A 26,001-nucleotide genomic window follows, 5' to 3' on the forward strand; every position below is an offset into this window, starting at 1 on the left:
TGCCTGCCTCTGCCCCCTGACTGCTGGGATTAAAGGCTCACACTAGCATGCCTAGGTAACAATAAAAAGATTTAATAAGAGCTGAAACTAACATCTGGGAAAACAAATTCACTTATTCACCCACATATGCAATTTACTACCTGCACCATTCCTTTAACTGTCTAAAATTTCCATTTCCACGCTCATGCTCTGAAAGGGGAAAAAATGTCAAGCCAATAGGCGAAATAATTCCCAAAGCTTCCCTCAGAACTGCACCCAAAGAATAATTTTTATATGTAAGATATTATACAAATCACTTAGAGAAAGAAAGTATCTAAAAATAAATTTGGACATTCTAATTCAGGGGACAAAGATAATACTTATGTTAAGGACTAAATCATTCTTTTTCTTTGGATATCTGAAAACATAATATAGACAGTCAAAGACTTATAGAATTTTAAATCATTCCTAAAATTGTGTATAAAAGTATTTTCATGGTTTTGTTTTTTTTTGTTTTTTCTGGTTTTCTGTTTTTGAAATGTACTTTCCTATGCTGTAGTATCGGCCACAACACAAACTTACTCCCTAAAGCAAAAACCCATTAGGCAAAGATCCAAAGGGAAAAAAAGATTAAAGTTCAAAAGCCTTTAAAAATTTTTTCTCTATTTATTTATCTTTTGTGCAGTGGGACACATGTGCCATGGCATAAGCATAAAGGTCAGAGACAGCTCATAGGGTTACCTGGTGCTCTACTTCCACTGTGTGCACTTCACTTCAGACATAGAACTCAGGCTACCAGGTTTGGCAGCTGTCATCTTTACCTGCTGAGATATCTCTGGCTAAGGATAATCTCTGATACAGGTCCATACATTTCCCATCCCTTCAGCATCCTCGGGTTTATTATCTTGTAGGTGTCCAGGTGGAGCACTGAAGGGAAACATACAAATAACGATTCCCCAATCTCCGAGACCAGAAACAGAGACTAGTGTGTAAGTAGAATTTATCTGGGAGAGGAAGCAACAACACTGAAAACAGGAGAGAAGCACCCTGCACCTCTCAGAAGTCCAAGGGATAGGCAAGTCAACAACAGAATGGCCACAGCAGAGGGCTATATCTCTATAGCACTTGCCCCAAAGCCTTAAGCAAAAGATGCTAAACCAGACCAGCCTAGGAACTCAGCAGACTGCTCGGCTGAGGCCAGAGAACCATGTGCAGATTTTCCATTATTCCATACAACTCTGTGCACCTGAGAATATTTTCACCTGCTTTTTCCAAACAGATGTAACAGTGCTGACTCACTCAACATCATTTTGACTTAGCTCATTTTCAGATGTATTTTGAGGAGCTGTCAAGATGGTAAAAAGGGTAAAGGCGAGCAGCGCCGGAGATCCCGTGTCTGCGTCTTACTTCAACAGTGTTTGGACGGAGCAGACCCGGGGACTCCTTTTGTCAGCTTCCAGCCGCCTCTCTGCCTCTGGGACCCCTCCTCGCAGCCGGCTCCTAGGACCAGCCAGCACCGTCTCTCCGCAGTTAGCTCCAGCCATGAGCTCCTAGGTTCGTCAGAATTATTCCACCAAAGTGGAGGCTGCAGTGAACCGCCTGGTCAACTTGCACCTGCGGGCCTCCTACACCTACCTCTCTTTGGGCTACTATTTTGATCGGGATGACGTGGCTCTGGAGGGTGTAGGCCACTTCTTCCGCGAATTGGCCGAGGAGAAGCGCGAGGGCGCCGCGGCTGCTCAAGATGCAGAACAAACAGGGAGGCCATGCACTATTCCAGGATGTGCAGAAGCCAACTCAAGATGAGCAGGGAAAATCCCAGGAGGCCACGGAAGCTGCCTTGTCCCTGGAGAAGAGCCTGAACCAGGCCCTGTTGGATCTTTACGCCCTGGCTTCTGCTCGCACAGATCCTCACCTCTGTGACTTCCTGGAAAACCACTTCCTGGATGAGGAGGTGAAGCTCATCAAGAAGATGGGCAACCACCTGACCAACCTCCGCAGGGTGGCCGGGCCCCAGCCAGCACAGACTGGTGTGCCCCCGCCATTTCTGGGCGAGTACCTCTTCGAGAGGCTCACTCTCAAGCATGACTAGGAGGCCTCACCTTCCAAGGGGCTCCCTCCTCTGCTCTGTACCAGCAGGCCTCAGGACTTTCACCTGAACCTCTAGGCAGCTTTGTAACCGCTCTGGAGCCCCTCCCAAGTCTTGGGACCAAGTGAAAATAAAGCATTTTGAAGTAGCAAAAAAAAAAAAAAAAAAAAAAATTCTGACAAATGCTATTTCAACACTACTGTCTGAGAATGGTAGCATGTTTCTCAAAGTAAGGAGGAAATCCAAACAGCTCTACCTTTCCCTATACACTCTGTGATTAATGTTAAAACCAGCATGCCAATGCAAACTGTTCTTGCAGGGGAGTTTTTATGATCCATATACTTGACATTTTAAACCACTTAAAGAGTTTATAGAATTGTGACATTCTATCAGGAGAGGTTAACTAGTTCAGTGTCCTAGAAGCCAAATCCTCCCAAGTGTTTTCTACCATCAGATCTACTGTTGAGTGCATGTATCCCACTTCCTTCAAGCTTTTGATTCTTAGTTACCTATCAGCCAGCTGTGAGAGCCTTATAAATACTGTGGTAATCATTACATTTGAAATTCTATTTACACATAATCCAATTAAAAAACAAAAACAAAACAAAATGTCCTGAAGAGATGAATTCATTCAAAGATGATCATAGCAAGTTTGAAAGACACCTCTTTGAAGAAAAAAAGTCTTACTGAAAATGTCATACATAAAATTATACAAGTTATACACTGTTTTAACAGAAAACAAGCAAAAAGCAATGGAGGTTAGTTCACAGACAGGCAGATAAAGAAGGGAAGAACATTTCAAACACTGAAAGGAAGGCAAAAAAGGTCAAAGTGATGTTGAAAGAGCCAGCCAGAATGGCAAGGAGGTAACCTTAAGAAAGCAGAGATTGAGGCCACAGAGCTAATGACCCTTTCATAGGAGTCACATAGCTGATCCTCCACATTATGATTCACAACAGTGGCAAAATTACAGTTATGAAGTAGCAATGAAATAATTTTATGGTTGGGGGTCACCACAACATGAGGAGCTGCATTAAAGGGCTGCAGCATTAGGAAGGTTGAGAACCACCGCTCTAAATCATGACTGGCCCAGAAAGTACATGTGGAGTGTGTGTGCACGCCTCCTGCCCCTCCAGGAAGAGGCAACTGTGCTGCTGCACTGTACTTTTCTATAATTTAAATCATATATAGAATTATTTATATATTTAGAGTTTGTTGGGTGATACTCATCACACTGTGAACCCTGAGTTTGCGTTTGCATTGATTAAATAAAATTAACCTTGGGTTAGGAGGCTGAATTAGCAACTAGTTGACAGAAAGTAACCACAGAGCATCAGAGGGCAGCTGGGATAGACAGACACAGGAATTCGGAATGATGTGGCCTTTTCTGACTTGGTGGAACAGAAGCACAGGTCTTTCAGAGACACCAGCAAGGACAAAGAGGCAGCTAGTTGCTACTCAGCCTCTCTTAGCTTGCAGGTTTTCACCCCAGCCTTAGAATCTTGAGACTTATTCATAAATAGAAGGATGGACATTTAGTTAAAGCTACTGTTAGTGGCAGTGACAGGGCCGGTGCCTGTGGGAACAGAATTCCCGCCAGGCTGCTCTGCTGTTAGAGAAGCAGGCCGGTAACTGCAGAGTTGCAATTGCTAGCTGAAACAAGTAGATTAAGGCACAGCCACTGTGCCAAAGATAGAACAACAGGAGTTAGCAAGATCACTAGAAAAAAACACTACTCAAACAAATTAAAATAGTGAAACAGAAACAAGATGGGGACAATTAAATGAACATCAAAGTTAAGCTACTAACACAGCAAATGGCACAGAAAATCAGTATGAACGAAATAAAAGATCTCCCAGGCCACAGGTTCTGTTTGTTTACAGTCTTTTATGAACTTGGGAGATAAGACCAGAGGTGACAGGAACCAATCCAAAATCAATCTGAGGAAAGAATTTCTCAAGAATGGAAGGAGATGCTGGCTGAGGGAAAGTATGAAGAGTCAAAATAAATGACTGGAAGGTTCTATTTTTTTATCTTCATTTATGAAACAATTATAATTGGAATATACAACTTGTACACGTTGTGTACATGCATACACATTACACACATACACACACACACACACACACACACACACACACACACACACACTTAGAAAAAACTAGACGTTGGCCTCAACATCATCTCTCAGAGAAAATGCCGAAAATTATACTGTAAAATAAAAATTAGCTCAGGTTTTCCCCAAATCTTTAGAAAATTGTCTCCAAAAAGTCCATGTTTGAAGTTAAAAGTTTCAACATATAGCTGAATATGCACCTTGAACTTGGATTTGTTTTTTAAACTTAATGAGAACAGCAGACACATTAGGTATCAAACACTACAGGTTCAGAAACAATAAGCCAGCAATATCACCCAAAAATACTTCAGGATTTCTCCACTGATCTGTAACTCTCCTTTGGGCAAACTTCTCTATCATAATTAGAAACTTGAGTAGAATTATCTATTTCTAGAGGGGTAGGTAGTAAAGCCTTTGAAAAATGCAGAAAACTCAAGGAATACAAACAAAAATGTGACAATTCAAAAAGAGAATTAGTGTAATTAACTGGCCTGAAGCACCAGTGTGAGGCAGAGACCCCACGGGTTAATGCAACGTCCACACTTAATGTGGCAGAGCCAGATTGTTTGTGATGGGCTTACGAGCATGTCTTTAAAGTCTACACTCCACCCTTAACAAAAGACAGAGTCAGGACAAACCACATACAAAGATGAACAGCAAAACATTTTAAAAAACAACCCCCAAAAAAAGCCCTTCTAGAACAGCAATTAGCTACTAACTAGATCCATTTAAGCCAGGAAATAAACTGGTTATATTTTGCAATGAGAAATTTAAGTGAAATCTAAAGTATTTCCTTAAAGTATGAGCAATTTTAACAATGGGTAAAAGAGAAAGACTTAGAATTATCAAGTATTTACCAAATTCTTTATTATGTTTGCTTTAGTCTTGCCTGAACACTGCCAAAAATGATAACAGCATAAACTCTGGCACCCAGAGTTGCAATTGTATCACAAAGAGAAGCAGTGTATTGCTATACACTTTTATTTGCAACAGTTACATTCCTTTTTTTTTTTTTTTGTAATTCAACAGAAGATACTTAAGTGAGGGATAAATTTTCCAACTAATCTTAAGAAAATATGCTACATAATATTTTTGGTTTTTAATTCTGCAAGACCACAATTATAGCAATAATTACAATAACAGTGAAGCAGTGTGAGCCACTGGGGCATAAAGCTCTGTCTGCTTCTGTATAGCATGCTACCCACAAACCCCATTTCTACCTCCCACTTTTCTAATCCTGGAAGAATCAGAGGTTGTCAGGGGAAACCAGAAAACAGATAAGCATGCTTGTTAAATCAGTAACCTTAACAATATACATAATTTAAAGTCAAGAGGCTCTGCTCTGAGGTCTGCAACACAAGGACTCTCAATCTCCAAGAACTGGTGAATTAACACTGCTATTTCCTTGTAAATTAGAGATCTGTTAAAATTCACTTGTAAATGTGAAGCTGTGCCCTGGGCAAAGGCTCTGAATTCTAGAAAACTTACCTGACTGCAGTGTTCTGTGTCAGGTCCCGTAACATGGGCACGGGGGAACATACTGTTCTAAAGGGAAACAGAAGAATCACCAGTGTGCATAGTGAAACTCTTTGAGCAAGTAAGACACGCTGTTTGTGAGGCTTTTGAAACAATACATCATTAAAATACACTAACAAAAACAATATATAAGATGACTCTTTATTAAAGTGAAAATAATTATGGATAAAGAGTTTATATTAAAATCTGTAAAACAAAACAAGAGATACTCTCCTTTCCCCAATTAATCCTAAAGAGGCAGGAAGAGATTAACAAAAAACAAAAAAAACAAAACAAACAAAAAGAAAACAAACCCAGTTGAATGGGAGTTGGCAAAGGGGTTCAGCAGTTAAGAGTGAACATCGCTCTTCTAAAGGACCTAAGTTCAGTTGCCAGCACCCATGTTAGAAGGTTCACAACCTCCTATAGTTCCAGCTCTAGGGGGCTCTGACATCCTTTTCTGGCCTTCACAAATATGTGTACTCACATGCGCATACCCACACACATACAAGAACTCACATAATTAAAAAGAAAATAAATTATTTAGAAAAGGCCAAATAGTCATTAATCATAAGATATTTAATCTCACTAGTAACCAGAGAAACACAACTCTAAACCACAAGAGATCATTAAACAGATTAACAAAAAAGTAGTGACAATGTCTCAAGGGTCTGTGTGAGCACAGAACATCAATCTCTCTCACAAACTACCACTCACTGCGATGATACAATACTGTAGACACTTTGAAGTATCCAACACACTCTAGTGATTAGTAAGTCCCCTCTGGAATATGTGCCCCGAGTAGCTGTCCAAACACTCTGGTCTCAGAACTGTTTTTATATTCTTTAAAATTACACAGTTGGGCTAGGGAAATGATTCAGTCAATAAAGTGCTATACAAGCATGAAAACCAGAGCTCTACCCCAGCACCATGTGAAAAGCTGAGCATGGCAACCTGTCCTTGTAATACTGGGGCTGAGAAAGTAGAGACAGAAGGATTACAAGTACTTGCTGGACAGCCAGTGTAGTCAAAATGCCAGCTCCAGGATCACAGAGAGACCATGTCTCAAAAAAGAAAAGAAAAATAAAGAGGTAGAGAGAACTTTTATGTTGGCTATAACTGTCTATTAAAAAATTTAAAATACTAAATTAGCATAAATAACATTTCAATGTAAAACAACTGTATTTTACAAAGCCTAACAAGAAGAAATGAGTATTACTGTTACTTTTTTTTAATCTAAAAATCTGGCTTATTTATTTCAATTGTCTTTCTGCTTGTTATCCCACATCTTGCCTCTGAAAACTCCCATGTGTGTTCAAGAAACAGAATGGAAAAAGCAAGTGACATTGGAATAGTAGTAGCATATGACAAAAGCTGTGACACTGCAGGTACCTTAGTTCCTTCTGGGTTCTAAGAAACCCCCACAGACGGCAGCAAAGTTACTAAATGCTACAGATGGGCTTGGAATCCATGTCTGTATTTTAGTCCAGCAGAATTTTAAGTATTATTTATTTTCACATTGGACAAAAAGGAAAACCTAAGTAAGCTTCCTTCTAGTTGTCTCAATGATACACAGTGGGTACTTACTGATCTGGAAGAATGGCTTCTTCATCTAAAGAAAACTTTCCTTGAATCCCATGACACAATTCAGGTGGCACATCTATTGGCTGTGGAAAAATGCATTCCTATATTTAATGAATGAATGGTACAATAGGATGCACCGGAGACTTGTGTGCCTTCTCTTAAGAGGACATAAGTTCAGAGGACTGTTACTCAGGGCCAAAGGTGAAGGTGCAAACAAATCAAGGATCTACCAGCAGGTGAGCTGATAAACAGATTGTGCATTTGCTTCATACTGAACATCATTTAGTCATACAAAGAAAGGACATTTTGGTAAGGGCTATGACAAGGATGAACTTTTAATATGCCAAGTGAAATGAGGCAGGAAATGAGGATTTACTCTGTTGGATTCCAGTTATATGAGGTACCAAGAATAAACAGACTCAGAGATAGATAAATACAAGACTCTGGGGATCACAGAATGGGGAGATGTTTAATACTGTCTAAGGAGCATAAAATTTCTGAATGAGTAAACAGTAAAATTCTACAGATGGACAGTGATGCTAGTTGTACAAAACCACAAATACATTCAGTGTCACAAAATTTTATACTTCAAAAAGTTAAGGGTAATTAAATGCTACACACACACACACACACACACACACACACACACACACACACACACGTTCCTAATTATTAATTAAACAAATTGTATACTGTACCTCTGTGGAACCTGTCTGATACAGCTCTAAAATGAAGTCACGTAATGGGTGAAGTTTCCCCACAAACAAAACATCACCTCCAAGACTATTTCTCCTGTCTAAATAAAAAAGAGTAAGACCACAATCAAGCAATTACATCTAATAAGGCCTATTTTTATAAAGCTACAACAAAGGAAAGCACCTAAATTCTAAAAATAATCCCAGCACAATGTCTTTGAAAAATAATTTATAAGTAATAAACTTAAATGTGTGATGTGTGGCTCTTATAGTATCTGAAACGAGTTTCTGAATGAGTAGTTCTAAGAAAGAGGTTATTGCTGAGACATACTAGGATATATTGCAAGATAAAGAGCAAGACTGTCTGTTATAAAGCACCCGATTTCTTATAAATACAAACAACCACATCATGACCAAGATTTATCAGTTTCTTAGACTTGTTACATCGACACTAACTGAAATCTTCAAAATTGAATTCATCTTTATATTTCTCAATCTAAATACTTTGTATTAATTATAAAATGCTACTTTTTATGTGGAGTAACATTTCAAGTTAGCCCTCTAGTAGTAAATGCTTATTTTATCCAACTCTTTCAAGAAAAGTTACTTCCCTGATGGTAACAGGAAGAAGGCAGATGAAGAAAGTGAGTAACGCCCTCTAAGAGGCGAGAGTGTCTGTTTGCGCATGTCATTAAGAATCAAAAAGGTCCCAGGGTACTCTTTTTCTTTTTTAATTAACCTAGGAATGTTTATTTCCTTCTTAGTGTCTTCAAGGACCCGGTCATTGTTCAATGGTGTGGTGTTTAATCTCCACGGGTCTGTGAATGTTCTAGGGTTTCTCCTACTGCTGATTTACAGTCTTATTCAAGCAGGATCAGACAGAATACAAGCAGTTATTTCCATTCCCTTGTATGTGTTAGGAATTGGTTTGTGTCCTGTACATGGTCTGTTTCAGAGATAGTTCTACGGTCTGCTAAGAAATATGTGTGTTCTGCAGTTTGGATGAAATGAATATCCTATAAAGGTCTGCTCAGTACATCTGACCTAGAATGTCATTTAATTCAGGTATTTTTGTCAGGATTACCTCTCAGTTTCTAGGGTTAATTCGTGACATTATCTCTAACAGTACTTATTTTATCAAACTGGATACACTTGCATTCGTAGTTTAGAATATTAACATTCTCTTGATGATTGTTCTTTAATCAGTATGAGGTGACCATCTTCATCTGTTTTCACTAGTTTGGGCTTGAAATACATACTGTCAGACACAATACCTGCTTGTTTCCTAGGTCCACTTGCTTGAAATAACTCAAGGGGCATATATTCATGAAGTGTAGGGTTTTTTTTGAGGGTCTCAAGATGTAGCCCAAGGTGAACGTAAACTTTCAGCAATCCTCCTGCCTTACCTCCTTCAGTACTAGGATAATAGAATTGTGCCACCAAGCCCAGTTGGGAGTCATTCTTTAAATAAATTTAGTAAATACTTTTGAATTTAAAATTACAAAAATTATCTAGAGGGCCTAGTCCAGTACCATGGGGGCTCCTCAGCTATTGGTTCACAGTTCATGTGTTTCTACTAGTTTGGCTAGTTGTCTCTGGACTTTTTCCAATCATGGTCTCAATATCTCTTGCTCATATATTCCCTCCTTTCTCTCACTGATTGGACTCCTGGAGCTCCACCTAGTACTTGGCCATGGATCTCTGCATCTGCTTCCATCAGTCACTGGATGAGGGTTCTATCATGACAGATCAGCCACCCAATCACCAGAGTAGGTCAGCTCAGACACCCTCTTGACCATTGCTATAGTAGAGTCATCTTTGTGGATTACTAGGGACCTCTCTAGCACTCTGCTTCTTCCTATTCCCATGGTGTCTTCATTTATCATGGTATCTCTTTCCTTGTTTTCCCACTCTGTTCCTGATCCAGCTAGGATCTCCCACTTCCCTAAGCTCTCTTTCCCCTACCCTTGCCCTCCATTACCCCACCACCACCACCACCCACTGTTTGCTCCTGTAGGACCTCTGGATAAGTGAAACAGTTGTTTAGCTTAAACTGTTTAGGGGGCCCCCAGGCAGTGAGACCGGGACCTGTCCTTAGTGCATGAGCCAGCTTTTTGGAACCTAGTGCCTATGCTGAGACACTTTGCTCAGCCTTGGTGCAGGGAGGAGGGGCTTGGACCTGCCTCAACTGAATGTACTATGCTCTGACTCCCCAGGGGAGACCTTGCCTTGAAGGAAGTGGGAATGGGTGGGGAGAGAAGACTGGGGGGGTGGGAGGAAGGAAAACAGGGGAATCCGAGGTTGATATGTAAAATGAATAGAAAAATCTCTTAATTAAAAAAATTACAATAATTTAGTACTCAATTTACAGATAATAGATTAAGAAGCAAAGTTAATGTCTGTCGAAAGAAGTAAAACAATAACTTACTCTTTCCATATGAGAAATTGGACAAATGAAAAAAAGTGTAATTTTACACAGAAATGTAAAGTCTATGTTACACAGACTCAACATTAACCAAGTGGCAGTGGGACTCTTACTCTCTTCTGGAGTGAGGTCTGGGTACACCTCTTCTAGTGCAGCTCGCAGCCTTCGCTCATCTACAAATGGCAACAGAGCAACACCTGTGGAAACCAATGATCGCCTGCTGTTAGAACCTCCGGAGTGCAGATTTTCGTTGGTTCAAATGAGCACTCTAGTAAAATATCTCTGTTCACACAAAGGCATTTGGAACTGAACTTTATTTCATCATGAAGTCAAAACAAATATTTTTATATGAGGTAGTAATGACCAAAAATGTCCCCATAGTTTTCATACTTACAATGTTGTCATCTTACTACGGTCCTCAGGCCAAGAGCAACTCATCTTCCTAGAGCCTGAGCTTGTCCTTTTGTCCTTCCTGATTCTTTATAAAAGCGAAGTCATTTACCTATCATACTCACAAGTTCTATTTCTGGACTACATGAAAAGTCTCTTTAACTTCCAAGCTTCCATAGCACTCTGCTTATGTTTTAATCTGATTAATTTGTATGTAAACATTCTTTAGAGCCTTGCCTAACTAACTTACAAGTGGGAAATAGAACAGACTATCCCTGTGGGTGCTGAAATGTCCCCTAGAGTGTGCTGAATTAAAGGCATTGTTTTATTTGAGCCTATATTTATAATTTTTAGGGAAGCTTATCCTTAATACAGGATCTATTATAATACTAAAAAAAAAGTTACCGAAGCATATCTATGTTTTGTTAGAATACAGCAAAAATAGTATTTTGGCCAAATAAAACTTAAAAGATAAATAGCAACAAATGTTAAATAGAACTAAACAATTCTAAAACAACCACTCCAAACCACTGTATTTGAAAATTGTAAGAAATGAAAAGGTAGGAACTCCCATCTGGACCAGAGGTGAGTGCCTGGGTTATAGCCAGAGAGGCAACTGCGCCTGGGTCCCGCCGCTGGACACAGGCCACCCCGGGAGGACCTGACCAACTTGGCCCCAGTTTCCTGCCAATCAGCGGGCCCTGCGGGAAGGCTCCCCTTTTCCAAGACTGCAGGCAGGCACTGCAGTCTCCACACCCTGCCCCCACACCCATCTGCTGGAGACCCCAGCCACTTCCTGAGAATCAGAGACCAGCCCCAAGCTTCCATCCTGCCCTGGAACTCCCATCTAGACAAAATAAGAAGACTCCAGGGACTTCCCAAGACTCAGAGTCCAGCCCCCCAGCTCCTATCCGGCCAGCAAATCTCATCTGTACCAGCGCTCCCATCTAGCTCAGAGCTTCCATCTGGACCAGAGAGAGGCTCCCTAAATCTGTCAACTCTCTCTGGACTAAGTACACTGATAAGACCAAAAACGAACCCAAGAGGAGATGGGCAGACACCAAGGCAGAAGTACATACAACAAAATAAAGAGCAATACAGCATCACCAGAACCTAGCCCTTCTCCAACAGCTAGACCTGAACATCATGGAATGGAAGAAGAAGAAAACATCCTTATAAGTAACATCATGAAGAGGCTAGAGCCTTATATAGAAGAAATCAAAAATAAAGCAGAGGAACAGACAAACAAAAATTGGGAAGAACGCTATAAAAAACTAGAGGAAAGGACAATTAAAGCAGAAGAAAACAATAAATCCTTGAATGAAAATCATGAAAAAGCAAGGGAGACAATCCAAGACCTGAAGAGGGAAATAGAAAAAATGAAGAAGACACTAGCAGAAGGAATGTTGGAAATAAATCTGAGTAAACAAACAGGAACTTCAGAGGCAAGTATAACCAACAGAATGCAAGAGATGGAAGAGAGGATCTCTGGTGTTGAAGATGCGGTAGAAGAAATAGATTCATCAGTCAAAGAAAACACTAAAACCAACAAAGTCATGACCCAAAATGTCCAAGAAACTTGGGACACCATGAAAAGACCAAGCCTACGAATAATAGGGATAGAGGAAGGAGAAGAATACCAACTCAAAGGCACAGAAAATATAGAGGTCCCCAAAAATCCACAATGATACATCCTCTGTAGACTGCTGGCAATGGTTGAGAGAAAGCCTGAACTGACCTAGTCTGGTGATCAGATGGCTAAACACCCTGTCGTGCTGGAACTCTCATCCAATAACTGACGGAAGTGGATGCAGAGATCCTCAGCCAGGCCCCAGGTGGAGCTCCAGGTGTCCAACTGTCGAGAAAAAGGAGGGTCTGCAAGAGCGTGAATTGTTGAATCCAAGATTGCAAAAAGCACAGGGACAAATAGCCAAACGAATGGAAGTACATGAATTATGAACTAAAGGCTGTGGAGCCCCCAGCTGGATCAGGCCCTCTGGATAAGTGAGACAATTGAATAGCTTGATCTGCTTGGGAGGCTCCCAGGCTGTGGGACCAGGACCTGTCCTTAGTGCATGAGCTGGCTGTTTGAAACCCTGGGCTTACACAGGGACACTTAGCTCTGTCTGGAAGGAGGTGACAGGACCTGCCTGTACTGAATCCACCAGGTTTAAATGAATCCCCAGGGGTGCCTTGATGCTGGAGGACATGGGAATGGAGGGGAGGGGCTGGGGGGAAGGTGGGGGTGGGGGCGGGAAGGGGGAGGACAGGGGAACCCATGGCTGATATATAAAATTTAAAACACATAATAATAAAGAAAATAAAATAAAATAAAAAAATAAAAATTTTTAAAAAAAGAAATGAAAAGGCTTCCAAAGCAGACATCATTAACTTAGTTACTATTATTTTCTCAGTAAGGAAGCATTGGATTTTCCTACCACATAAGAATCTAAGTTAAAAACAAACTAAGTTCTGGTATAAATTTTCCAGTGCCTAAAAGAACTGATCACAAAATTATCAGCACCTATTATCTTGGAAAGCCCAATTTGATTACTGGAAAACACAGGGAAATAAAGAAGGTGTACAAAATCTGTTCAGTCATACACTTGGGAGAAATATACCAACAAATACCCAAATAATTATTGAGCTTTTATTTGCTACCCATTTGACTTAGGATTTAAGAAAAGCTCTTTAAGACTTTCATATAATAAAACTTTCCTACAATATTAATTCCAGACGCTGAATCCAATCAGCAAACACGACACTGGAAGTGATAAAATCACCAAGGAATAAACAAATCACCTTTGTTGCCTAGAACAGAAAGAAATGGCTAACAGCAGTGTGCTGGTGATAAAAGCAGGAAGAGCAGATAGCTCATCTATGGACGCTCTAGTCCACATACTGCCTCTTCTGATCCTCACATCCACCGATACAGTCTCAGCTTCTGTTCAGACAGAATCACTTCAATAGAGCTCCTCTAGAGCCAGACTCCCTAGGTGACCAGATCTTGGTTTTGCTACCATAAAATTTTGACCAAATTACCTAAGTTGTCTGTTCACATATATAAAACAATAAAAAACTATTACATAATATAACAAATTTTATAAAATCATAATATTACTGTTAAATTACATATGATGTGTTCAAAGTACACATACTCAAAAAGTTTTTTTAAAAAAGTACCCAACTACATTTCTCTTCCTATCATTTTTAAGATATAATCAACCTGGGCAAGAATTTTACCAAGTAATATATTGACATTACTTCCACTAAGTTTTAAAAGTGTGTTTAAAACTATTTTTTCCCTTTTGTTTGGTTTTTCAAGACAGGGTTTCTCTGTACAACAGCTCTAGAGATCCAACAGCCTCTCCCTCTTGAGTGCTGGGATTAAGGACATGTACCACCATCACCCAGCTTAAAATGTATTTTTTAATAGTACTAAATTTCACATCAATTTTTTTTTACTATGGATGGCATCTAAGTGAAAATATTAATGTAAGTTGATACATAAAATACAAAGAAATAATTGTTTTAAAAAAACCTGATATTTAAACCATCCTAAAACATAAAACTTTCCAAGAGACCTCCTGATGGTTAATCTTCACTTTCAATTTGACTGGATTTGGAACCACCTAGGAGACACACTTTTAAGTATATTTGTATAGGTGTTTCCACAGATGTTTAAATGAGAAGGGAAGAACTTTTCTGAATGTGGGCAGCTCAATCTTAATGGCTGGGGTTCCCAATTACAAAACGAAGCCAGCTGAGCACTCTTTCTGCTTTCTGACTTAAGTGACAGTAACCAGATACTTCATGTTTCCCACTGCCATGCGTTCCCTATGTGTTAGACTAGGTCCCTCAAGTCATGAACCAAAATAAACCCTTCCTTTCTTGGGTTGTTTTTGTCAAGTATTTTGTCACAGTAATAATAATTAATATAGACTCAAAATACCCTAGAAAAATCTGAGCAAGAATAAAATAGTTCCAGCATAAAAACAGATATAAAGACCAATGGACTAGATTAATAGCCAAATGATTTGCAACAAAGAATACCAAGACCAGCCAATATGAAAAAGTCTTTGTAACTAACAATTGATACATTAAAAAAGTCAATATCCACATATGAATGAATAAGATTAGATCCTTACCTTACACCATATACAAATATTAAGTCAAAATAAGACTCTGAAGATTGAAATAAAAGAACTAAAATTGTAAAAATTTTAAAAGAAAACAGGCAGATTCATGATATTGGACTTAGCAAATGATTTCCTGAATATGATGTCAAAGACAAGCAAAATAAATAAAGTAGACCACCAAAATTTAAATGTTTCTGACATTAATGGACATTATAACAAAAATGAAAAGATAGCCCACAGAAATGGAGAAAATATATTAAAAAAACATTACATCAAATAGTATTAATGTTTCATGCTAATGCAACAACTAAAACCCAATCCAACTTAACGGATTTGAAGACATTTCTTTAAGGATATAAATGCTCAAAAGGCATATGAAAACATGCTCACTATTACTATCATCAGAAAAATGTAAATAAAAGCTATTGTGAGTTACCACTTCATAGTTATTAGGGCAGCTCTTAAAAAAAAATCCAAGGGAAAAATATTGGCAAGGATGTGAGGAAATTCCAAACTGTTGAGCATTATTTTATCTTCACCCTGGAATGACTATGTTGAGAAGATTCTTTGTCACTGATAGAAATACTGTAACTATAATAATATAAGTTGGCAAGTAATCTATATGTTTATATATTTAAGTTTTTATTTAGTAAACCTAAGCAAGGACTGAATTATGTATTTAATAAACAAATATATTTACCTATTAATTTTATTACTCATCCATTTTCTTATGCCCCTTCTCCTTAATTAAAACATCCTCCACAAAGTTCCCTCAAAAACCTGAGAGGGCTGGAGAGATGGCTCAGGTTAAGAGCACTGACTGTTCTTCCAGAGGTCCTGAGTTCAATTCCCAGCACCACCTGGTGGCTCACAACCATCTGAATGAGATCTGGTGCCCTCTTCTGTGTACATAATAAATAAATAAATCTTTAAAAAAAACAAAACACCTCCTGAGAGTCTAATCCATTTATATGTGACAAACACATTTTACGTAGTCCCAATTAGTAGGGTGCATTTTCCATTATCCTTAAAGTAATATGAAATTATCACTACTATTTAAACCAACCCCCTCCTCCACCTCCCCGCCCACCAAATCTCTTAATATTTCCAAGGACAGCATTAGGGGAGAGGGGGAGTGTTGGGAGGCTGATGTAGATCAAAGTCACTTGTACATGCCAAGCAAATGATCTACCACTGAGCTATGTCCCAGCCCTTCGAACCGTAATTGTTTCATATGCCCCTCTGTCTCACAGTTATGAGCTTAGAAGCCTAAAAAAGTGTACAGCACAAGAAATTGTCACGATTTGCTGAAAGGAAATCTTTGGTGAAGGACTTTTTTATTGTTTTATATTCAATGATCGGCATGTGCTGAGTAGTGAATAACATCTTAAATTTAGTATGAATCTTAAAAATTGCCTTTCCTACAAACTCTATTTACACAAGGAATTTATAAACAGACAAAACAAATGATTGTCAAGTGTTGAGTTTCTAGTATATTTTTTGCAAGTTACCACAGTATAACCCCAAATGGACATGACTCTTTCTCAGCAGCTTCACAAGGTGACAATGGACTGCTGACTAAACAAAAAAGCCACAAAGGACACTATACCTGCAATTTTAACCTATTTCAACAAGTTACTATTACTATAATGTTACTATTAAAATTACTATCAATCATTGACAATCATGAATTGAGTAGATATATCCACTAAGCATGTAGTTATGAAAATAAGTATGGTTTCCAGAATTCTTCATTAATATTCTTTAATAGATAATAAGAAAATAACTTTATTAATAAAATTCTTTATAAAAACTGTAAACATGACAGGCAGTGATGGCACACACCTTTTGAGGCCAGTCTGATCTACAGAGCTAGTTCCATGACAGCCAGGGCTACAGAGAAACTCTATCTCAAAAAACAAAACAAAACAACAGAAGTAAACAAAAACAAATGAATATCTAGATTTTACCTTGCCATGCATACTTCTTCCCATTCAAATCAATAGCAAAATCTTCAGGATAGAAGTCAATTATACTAGAATCCTGTCAGGGAGAAAGTAAAAGACTCAAAAACAAAAGCCATGTGCCTCGATACAAAGAAATGTAATAGGACTCTTGTTCAATTCATCAATCTTTAATGAGGAAATTAGGTGTATTTTTCTCTAAATGCTAAAGTATGAGATTACTAATACCAGGTATAGTGAAACAAAATTAAAAACTTTATTTAAACAAAGAAAAAGAGTTTTAGAACTGATAATTATGGGTTACATGCATGCAGTGAAGGGTTTAGTTACTCAACATTTCCTACTTCCTGGCTGGGTCTCACTTTTTAACTAGCACCAAAAACCAAGCTTAGGGGTAATTTAGGTAAGTCAGATAGAAAGTTTGAGGTCATTATATAGGAATGAAACAAACAGAAATAGTTACGCAGGGCACAGTGACTCACAACTTTAATTCTGGTACTGGGAAATCAGAGTCGTATCTCTGTGAGTTCAAGGCTAGCCTGGTCTACAGAGAGAATTCCAGGGCTTCAAAGTAAGTTCCCTGTCACAAAAAGTTACTTGTTTCAACACATTTGAAAACACTGAGACTTACAGGATCACTCATGAGCTTCCGCCATGATGGAGGTAGAAAGTTACCACTTGCAGCTGGAAAGACCCCCATGAGTTGTTCCAGTGGCTTAAACTGCAAGAGAGGGAAAAGTTAAGGTTAAAGACTCCAAACTTTGGTTCAATTCAAATTCCTATTTTTTTTTTTTCATCAACTTGAAGCTTACCGGTTTTGTGCCCTTCTCAAATTCAGAAGACATGTCTGCAATACCTTCAAAGTCTGAGGCAAATGGTGCATAATGGAATGGATAATACCACTTCCAGGAAGCACAGCCCTAAAATCATTAATGACAAATAAAAGCAAAATACTCTTAATGATGAATGTGGTAAAAAATTAATTATGACTATTAGTCTATAATATCCTATTTGTAAAATACAACTTCTGATATATACTCCACTCATTAATTTTTCTGAGTTCAAAATACTATTTAATTGTCTGCTTCATATCAGTGGTTCCTTTACCTAAAAAATATGGTAAAACGTCTTAATAATCAGTAGTTAACATCAAACTTTATATTCACAAACACAAATGGGCTATGTTGTAGAGTATTTTAAGATGTGCTGTTTTTGTTTACGTTGCATTTGTTTAACTCTGTGAAGCTATACTTTGCCTGATTAAAACATCTGATGGTCTAATAATAAAGAACAAAACAGCCAATAGCAAGGCAGGAGAAAGAATAGGTGGGGCTGGCAGACAGAGAGAATATATAGAAAGAGAAATCTGGGAGAAGAAGGGTACCCAGAGAAGGAGGAGTCGTGCCATCCAGCTACACAGCAAGCCATGGAGAAATAGTAAGATTTACAGAAGTAAGAGAACGGGAAAGGCCCAGAGGTAAAAGGTAAATGGGATAATTTTTTAAAGAAAGCTGTCAAGAAACAAGCCAAACTAAGGCCAGGCATTTAAAAGTAAGAATACATCTCCCTATGATTTTAGGGGGAGCTGGGTGGCAGGCCCCCTAAAAGAGTACAAAACAACCAATAACATTTTGGTGCTCAACCTGGGGCTTGAATTTCCACAGTGCCTAAGAAAGCTTTAAAAAAAAAAAGAGGATACAGCTCCTTTAAGAGTTTCTACCTGCTGGCAAGCCTTTTGAGGAGCCAGTAAGTTAAGTAGGAACAAAAACCTAAGTAAAAATGCCTGCTATAGTGCAAGCATCAGCATTCTAGAGCGCTAGGAAAGGTTTAATGCAGTTCTTGGTCACAAACCTCTGACCGGACCAAATGTGTGTAGGCTTAAGAAAGAAAGAAAGGGGGTATGGACAGTCAAAGAAAGAAATAGTTTAAAAATAATAAAGTCTTTAAACAGAGAAGTAAAATAATAAAAAATTAAAAGCCACATAGAGATGGGAAATACATAGGGAGTCTGGATCCTGTATGTTATTGTGTTGATTTTTAAATTTTTTTTTAAAATGCTGTTGAACAAATGACAGCTGGTGGCAGACATAGGCTTGTGAACAAGACTGCAAAACTGAACCAACCTAGATACTTTAGGTTTATCTTAACTTTGAAAAACAAATAAAACAATATATTTGTCAAATGGAAATCAAAAATGCTTTGGAGTTTTGTTTCCACAGGAGATGTGAGGCTGTGGATTCCTTCAGGGATAATATGGATCAGGCGTGATCAAGGGAGACCTCCCAAACCTTGACAGATGATATCTATAAGCAAAGATTACTGCAGGTCTTCCCAGGACTTAGGTTATTATCTAAAATTTTCTCTGGGACTCTAAAGATACTTGACCTACAGAAAGCAGGATGCAGTCTGGACAGAAAGCAGGATGCAGTCTGGAGAATACTATGCCCACATTCCCAAAAGATAGGGTGAGTGGTTTTGGGTTATTTGGTAAGTTATGGATGTTTGTTATCATTTGGGGGAATATAGAATATTGATAGAAATTTAAAGTTATTTTTGTTACACTGTATATATTTCTAATCTTGTTTAAAGAATTTTTGTATATTGATAAAATTTTAAGATAATTTTTGTTACAACATATTGTATGTGTGTTTCTATTCTTGTTTAAGGTACAGTACCTAGCAGTTCATTTAAAAGTATAAGGTAAAGTTCTATTTTTTGAAAGCTATTATAAACTACATAGAATAATCACAAATATGGGTTAGCAGTTAGTCATTTATAACAATAAATTTGTAGATGTTAGGTATGCTTTCCAGATCATATAGATATATTTTAAATAGACAGTTTTCAAACCTTTCAAGGACCTATAGAATATGGCATTTAAAATGTTTTTTTTTCTTCTTTTTGGAGCTGAGTATCGAACCCAGGGCCTTGTGCTTGCTAGGCAAGTGCTCTACCACTGAGCTAAATCCCCAACTGTAAAATGTTTTCTTAAGATTTTTCATGACAATGAGACACATCTGCTCCTGGCAGCATAATGTACTTCAGAGATGATGGGCATTGAAGAAACTCCTTCTGGAGTTTGCTTTCATTGTGGCAAGGTTAGCCACTGGGCAAAGTAACTGTTCTTGCCTTTGACTGCTGACAATGTGTTGTGCAGACTGGACATGCAGGACATGGACACAGGAAAAAGACTGTTGAACTTTGCCAAAACAAAGCAGGATAGTCTTTCAAAATTCCTACTTTACAGAAGAGTCTGTCAGATATTCTGTAGGACATAGAATAAAGTGACTGGTGAACTTTGCCAAAACAAGTCAGGACAGTCCGTCAAAGTTCCTGCTTCACTTATAAGTCTGCCAGATACTATGAGCCAGGCTAAAGATGGATGCCCCAATGTTACAGAAGGAACTTGGGGTGACTGTCTAGGCAGTCTGATGTCTCTGTCATTGTTAGAGTTTTGGAAGTTGTCTGCAATGCACTTTTTGTTTACTCAAATAACATATCCTTCTGGGGTTTCTGATGGAATTGAAGACGATAGTTATAGTTGCAGTTTTCCTTAGTTATGATAGAGAGAAAATTAGGTATAAAACTTTAGATTCATTAAGGTAAGATAGATAATAGAATATTTTCTTTTAATTTGCCAGACACAAATGAACTAGAAGTCATTACTCGTGAATGTAACCTTTATTTGATAATTGTTCTTATTGTACACATTCTTATGTTAAAAGCTTTCATTTTTTTGTTTAGACAAAAAGGGGGAATGTTACAGAATATTATTTTAAGGTGTGTTACTTTTGTTTATGCTCTGGAACATTTGTTTGATGATGCAAAGATGTGTTTAATTAAATAAAATTCACTTGAAGTCAGGAGGCTGAGTCAGCAACTAACTGACAGGAAGTGGTAGGGAGGAGCCAGGTGGAGAAGGTTTTTTAAGTAAGAGGCTAGGAGAAGCACAGGGGCTTTTTGGAGGATGTGAGCAAGGAGAGGAGGTGATCTACTTGCTATTCTGAAGAGCAGAATTCCACCTTAACCTTTGAATCTTGAGTTCTTTAGAGGGACAGAGGTTTAGTCAAATTCCCTTTATAGCTTTGCAAGAGTCGGAGCCTGGGGGAACAGGCTACGGCCCTTGCGGCCTAACTGCTGCTACAACAGTGGAGTTGTAGTTGCTGATTCGGACAAATGTGGCTTAAAAGGCAGCAACAATTAAATAAAACGACAACAGGCTAAGATATTTATCCTTAAAATATATTTGATGACACTTCTTTCCAATCTCAAGCTTCTAACCTCAAATAAAACCAATTCACAAAAGGCTCAATATTCTATTTCATGTAATAGGAGAGGTGTTATAATCAAATCCTTTCAAATTTCTATTGGTATGGTTTACACTGTATCCTTTTGTAGTTGGAAAGTTTCTCCAGTGTCCACCTGGTCCTGTAGCCGCTCACACCCAAGTAAATATACAGAGGCTTATATTAATTATCAATTGTATGGCCTATAGAAGGCTTTTTGTTAGCCAGCTATTATAACTTAACCCAGTTTTATTAATCTGTAAGTCGCCACGTGGCCATGGTGTTACCAGTCTGTTGGTATCTTCCTTTCCTTTGGGCGGCAGCTGGCGTCTCTTAAGACTCCACCTTTCTCTTCCCTGTCTCTCTCCTTGGATTTCCTGCCTGCCTTGTCATAGGCCAAAGCAGCTTATTTATCAACCAATGGGAATAACATATATTTACAGCATACAGAAAGACATCTCACAACATTCTTTCTTTACTTAGTGACTGTCAAATACTCAGTTATTTTTAAACTCTATTTAAACAAACAAACCAGAACCCCAGTAAATCTTTAATCATCTTAAAGACCAACTCACACTCTGATCCTAAAATCCTTTAACATAACAAAACCAAATTTTACTGATATAGTAATTCCTAAAGAACTTCCAAGTCTTTAAAATATTATTCATGGCAATTTTTAATCAGAAGTTTTAAATAACAACTGTGGATTTTATCTAAGGATATTCAACATTATGTACAATTATAGAAATTACTAGTTTTCTAAAATGACTGCAAAAACTTAGGAGGAAAAATTCTTTTGGTACCTGGTAATAATATCGAAGAACCCAGCACAGTCCTTCAACATAGGACTGGACAACCTTACGTCGGAATTTCTCATCAGCTGCGTCTACATCAAATTTGTTCTTGTAGTATCGTTGCTTCCAACCAGCTTCCCATAACCTAAAAAACAGATGAAGTAAGTTTATGCTGAATTAATACATCTGCGGCTAGATTGTTTACTGATTCCCAACATAAATCAATTTATATTTAATGTCTAAGGGAAATTGAAGGAGCTGAACAGAAAGCTAACAGAGATTCATTTGACTTTCTAAAATGATGAACTCCACTTTCAGCATTTATCCATAATAATTAAGTATCAGAAACCCAAATATTGACTATGGTAAGGCCATTATAGAACAACATTTTTAAAAAAGAGAGGATAACTATTTATTGAGTAAATGTATTATACTTGTTTGTGCCAATCTTAATACTGCTTCCCTTATCTTCATTAATTGTGTAATAATTATAAAACTATGTTCTAAGATTAAAATATTGAAGACATTTTATATTTCAAAGTTCATCACAATACATTAAACCATATGAAGAAAGTTAAGACATTTTAAAATGGTATTTTAAAGGTTAAACAAAAAGGCATACAATAATCTAGGAAGCATGTGGGCAGAGATTATGTGCATTCCTGTTCTCTCCATCCTTGCTTGCCTCATCCCTCTTGCAACACAGAGTTCTGATGTCTTACTAGAGACAGAGATTTATTTCTGCATCCCCTCCCCTTCATATCCCTATTCTCCTCATTTATGTTCTGTTACAACCTAGAAGCAGGTCAATTAATTCACTAATTATCATAAATATTGAAAATGCACAATCACATCTTAAACTTTATGTGTGTGTTCTTACATGCATGACTGAGCACCATATGCATGTCTCATGACCACAGGTATTGGATCCTCTGGAATTGGAGTTACAGTTGTTAGCTGCCATATGAATATTGGGAATGAAACCCAGGTCCTCTGCAGGAGCAGCCCATGCTCTTAACTCCTGATCTATCTCTCCAGCCCCACAATCAAACTTTTAGCCCCCTCAAAATGTGTTGTTTTGTATTTTTATTCTTTAAAAGATTTAAAGACTTTATTAAAGGAAAAAGAATAAACTAACACTTTCAAAAAATTAAGTTAGACTAAGAACATCAAGTCGTTCCCCATTAAAGCTTTTTCGTGTTTCAGACTTTAACACAGTAACTGCAGAGAACACACTATCCTCCCAAACTATCAAAAACAAAAAGACTCACAGAACTAGAAGAAATGGCCTCTCCTGGTTTACATGAAAGTACAAATGAAACAAATGCTAAGAGCCTCAACCATTTCTTGATAGAAGCCTGAATATCCCTGGGATCCATGAAACAATAAATGACTGAACAAATCAAGTTACCTATTAAACCAGTGTTTATCATTACAGCTACATGATAAAAACAATCTAGCTGGGTAAGATGGCATATGCCTTTAGTCCTAGAAAGGCAGAAGCAGGCATATCTCTGTCAGTTCAAGATCAGCCTGGTCTACAAAGCAAGTTCCACACAAATCTAGGTTACTCAGTGCCTTGTGTTTAAAAAAAAAAAAAAAAAAGAGGCGGGGTGTTTGGAAAGAGCTCAGAGGAGAGATAGCTCAGAGGTTAAGAGCACACTGGCTGCTCTTCCAGAAGACTGGGTTCAAATTCCAGCACCCAACCACCGCCTCTCACTCCATTTTCCAGGGATTTGACGTCCTCTTCTTACCTCTACAGGTACCAGGCACACACATGGTACACAGATATATATCCAGGTGAAAACACATTTTAAAAAAATCAAATATAAAAGAAAATTTCTAGGATGGAAACCCAAAGTAACAGAGATGGCAGAGACCAGAGTTAGATTAAATAAATGTTTATCTCATGGCTATTCATTGAGCTGATATTTTTTCCCACTGATCCAATAGTAAAGGATACTAGGAAAATAAAGTCATATATGACCTACACATGAAGTTTACACATGAATTGTAAGAATCCCCACATTTTATCTCCTGTGCAAGAAGCATGACTTGCTGAACTTTGAAAGATACCATTTTCCTAAATTCTTAGTGGGCTACAGTGTTTTAAATAGTTAACCTTTTGTAAAGGGAACACAGGGTAATCTGGACTTAGGTATAGGAAAGGCTAGTAATCTTTTTTTTTTTTTTTTTTTTTTTTTTGCCAGAGCTGAGGATCGAACCCAGGGCCTTGCACTTGCTAGGCAAGCGCTCTACCACTGAGCTAAATCCCCAACCCCTGGTAATCTTTTTATATAATGATTTCAAGTCTGAACCAATTACAGAATCAAAGTTTCCCACTATAAAATTTAAGTATGCAGTTAAAAGGAAACTCCTATGCCACGAAACAAAATTGTACATATGCAATCCTGTAGTTCTTTTAAAAAATATATATTTATATCTTAAAATGACTTCTGCTTTTCAGTTGAGAATACTAAAAGCAAACTATGTTATTGTCCAAATGCATCTGAACTTTCTAGGTTAAGCAACTTGAAAATTTAATCTCCAAATAGTAACATTCAGATCACATCATTGGAGCTAAACATTCGTGCCTAGCCAATCTAGTGCTTGGTCTCAGAGGGGAAAGTGGCTTGGAAGACAGAAAGCTGCCTGCATACTAATCTAGATACTTGGGTTTAACAGCAATAGCTTACACATCTCCCTGGAATTAGTGACTATTCTAACTCTCCACATTAATTACTGCTGGATAAAAAGATCACAGGCAAGTATCTGAAGGCATTGCTGCTCTAAGCTAAATAGCATTAATTAGACCATATCTATTTCAGCAATTTGCTAACAAAGTGCTACCAAAAAAGCGGCTTTACCTGACGTTATCTTCTGGCTCAGGCTCACTGTCACTGTCTTCTGCCTTTCTCTTAATTCCTGCTAGTGGAGATGGAGAGCCATCAGATGCAAAACTTGTATTAGGAGACACTGAGGGACTCTGCAGACAATTATGACATTACAGAAGAATTTCATTATTCATTTTACACAAGAAGATATTGCTAAACATCTACCACACAGAATTTCATGCTGAAAGTTTTTAAAGCTATTAAACAGAGAGCAAAAGTATGCCTTGTCCTACACCAGCCCTGTTCCCAAGAAATCCAGAAAGGTACCAAACTTTCTATGTTCAAACGCCAAAGAATTATTAGGACAAAATGTGTTTTAAGAGAACAATAGTTTAACAGACATAAAAAAAGTATTCCACTTGAATCTTGATTTCCTTTGGTAGTTTCCTGGTATTATGAATTCAAAATCATTTTCTACTATCAAACAGTAAAATTAAAAAAAAAAAAACACCTCTGAAGGAAAAATTATAAATATGGTATATATTATCTGTACTACAACAATGACACACATACATACATCACACAAAGCTCATGAGAGTGCCTTCAAACAGTAAGTGTTCAGTCATACCCAACCACCCTGGAAAGCAGCAATTTAATGAGACTCCATTTGAAAACTGTCAAATTATTTTATATGCATTGTTTTAAAATTCAATATATAAAATAGAAAAATGGAGATTTTTTTATTAGTAGTACAAAAACTTGGATGATACTTTAAGCTATTAGTTTTCCTTTGTACCAAATTCAAAGAATTTGAATAATAAGACCCTAAATATTTTAACATTTAATTAAATTTTAAAAAATCTTTTGAAATTACAGTTATGATAAATGACCAAAATTGTCATGAAAACACTTTCATAGTTAAGCTTTCTTTCTGTTAATCATGCAGATTAGCTATTTTAAGTAAAAATGAATTACTTTAAATTGAGAGCTCACAAGGCTCTCAAGGCTTTAATGATACTAGAGCAAAAAAAAGACAGTTCACACTACACACCAAGAAAAGTTAAGCTATACTTCACACAGAACTAAAAGTGCTTTCCTTTGCAAAGATGGATGTCAGCTTTGTTCAGAGCAATGTGTACCCAAAGCTGGGATGGCTCTGTGAGTAAAGCATGTGTGGCACCAGCCCAAGAA

The 26,001-nt window shown here is 37.7% G+C and overlaps 1 protein-coding gene and 1 pseudogene across 2 annotated transcripts in view; one reads left to right on the top strand and one right to left on the bottom strand.

The window, feature by feature from the left end:
- Xrn2 (5'-3' exoribonuclease 2) overlaps positions 1-26,001 on the bottom strand; it is a 78,572-nt gene that overhangs the window by 24,778 nt on the left and 27,793 nt on the right. For both annotated transcript variants that reach the window (XM_036184562.1, XM_036184563.1), the window contains 9 exons: positions 24,844-24,962; positions 21,986-22,121; positions 17,709-17,816; positions 17,528-17,617; positions 16,903-16,975; positions 10,517-10,600; positions 7,982-8,079; positions 7,287-7,366; positions 5,673-5,729 (listed from right to left, as the gene is read on the bottom strand). In XM_036184562.1, the coding sequence (XP_036040455.1) occupies positions 5,673-5,729; positions 7,287-7,366; positions 7,982-8,079; positions 10,517-10,600; positions 16,903-16,975; positions 17,528-17,617; positions 17,709-17,816; positions 21,986-22,121; positions 24,844-24,962 (845 nt within the window). The remainder of the gene's footprint in view (positions 1-5,672; positions 5,730-7,286; positions 7,367-7,981; positions 8,080-10,516; positions 10,601-16,902; positions 16,976-17,527; positions 17,618-17,708; positions 17,817-21,985; positions 22,122-24,843; positions 24,963-26,001) is intronic.
- LOC118582069 lies at positions 1,522-2,207 on the top strand (annotated as a pseudogene).

Source organism: Onychomys torridus, chromosome 4 (genome assembly GCF_903995425.1).
Source record: "Onychomys torridus chromosome 4, mOncTor1.1, whole genome shotgun sequence".
In the NCBI taxonomy this organism is placed as follows: domain Eukaryota; kingdom Metazoa; phylum Chordata; class Mammalia; order Rodentia; family Cricetidae; genus Onychomys; species Onychomys torridus.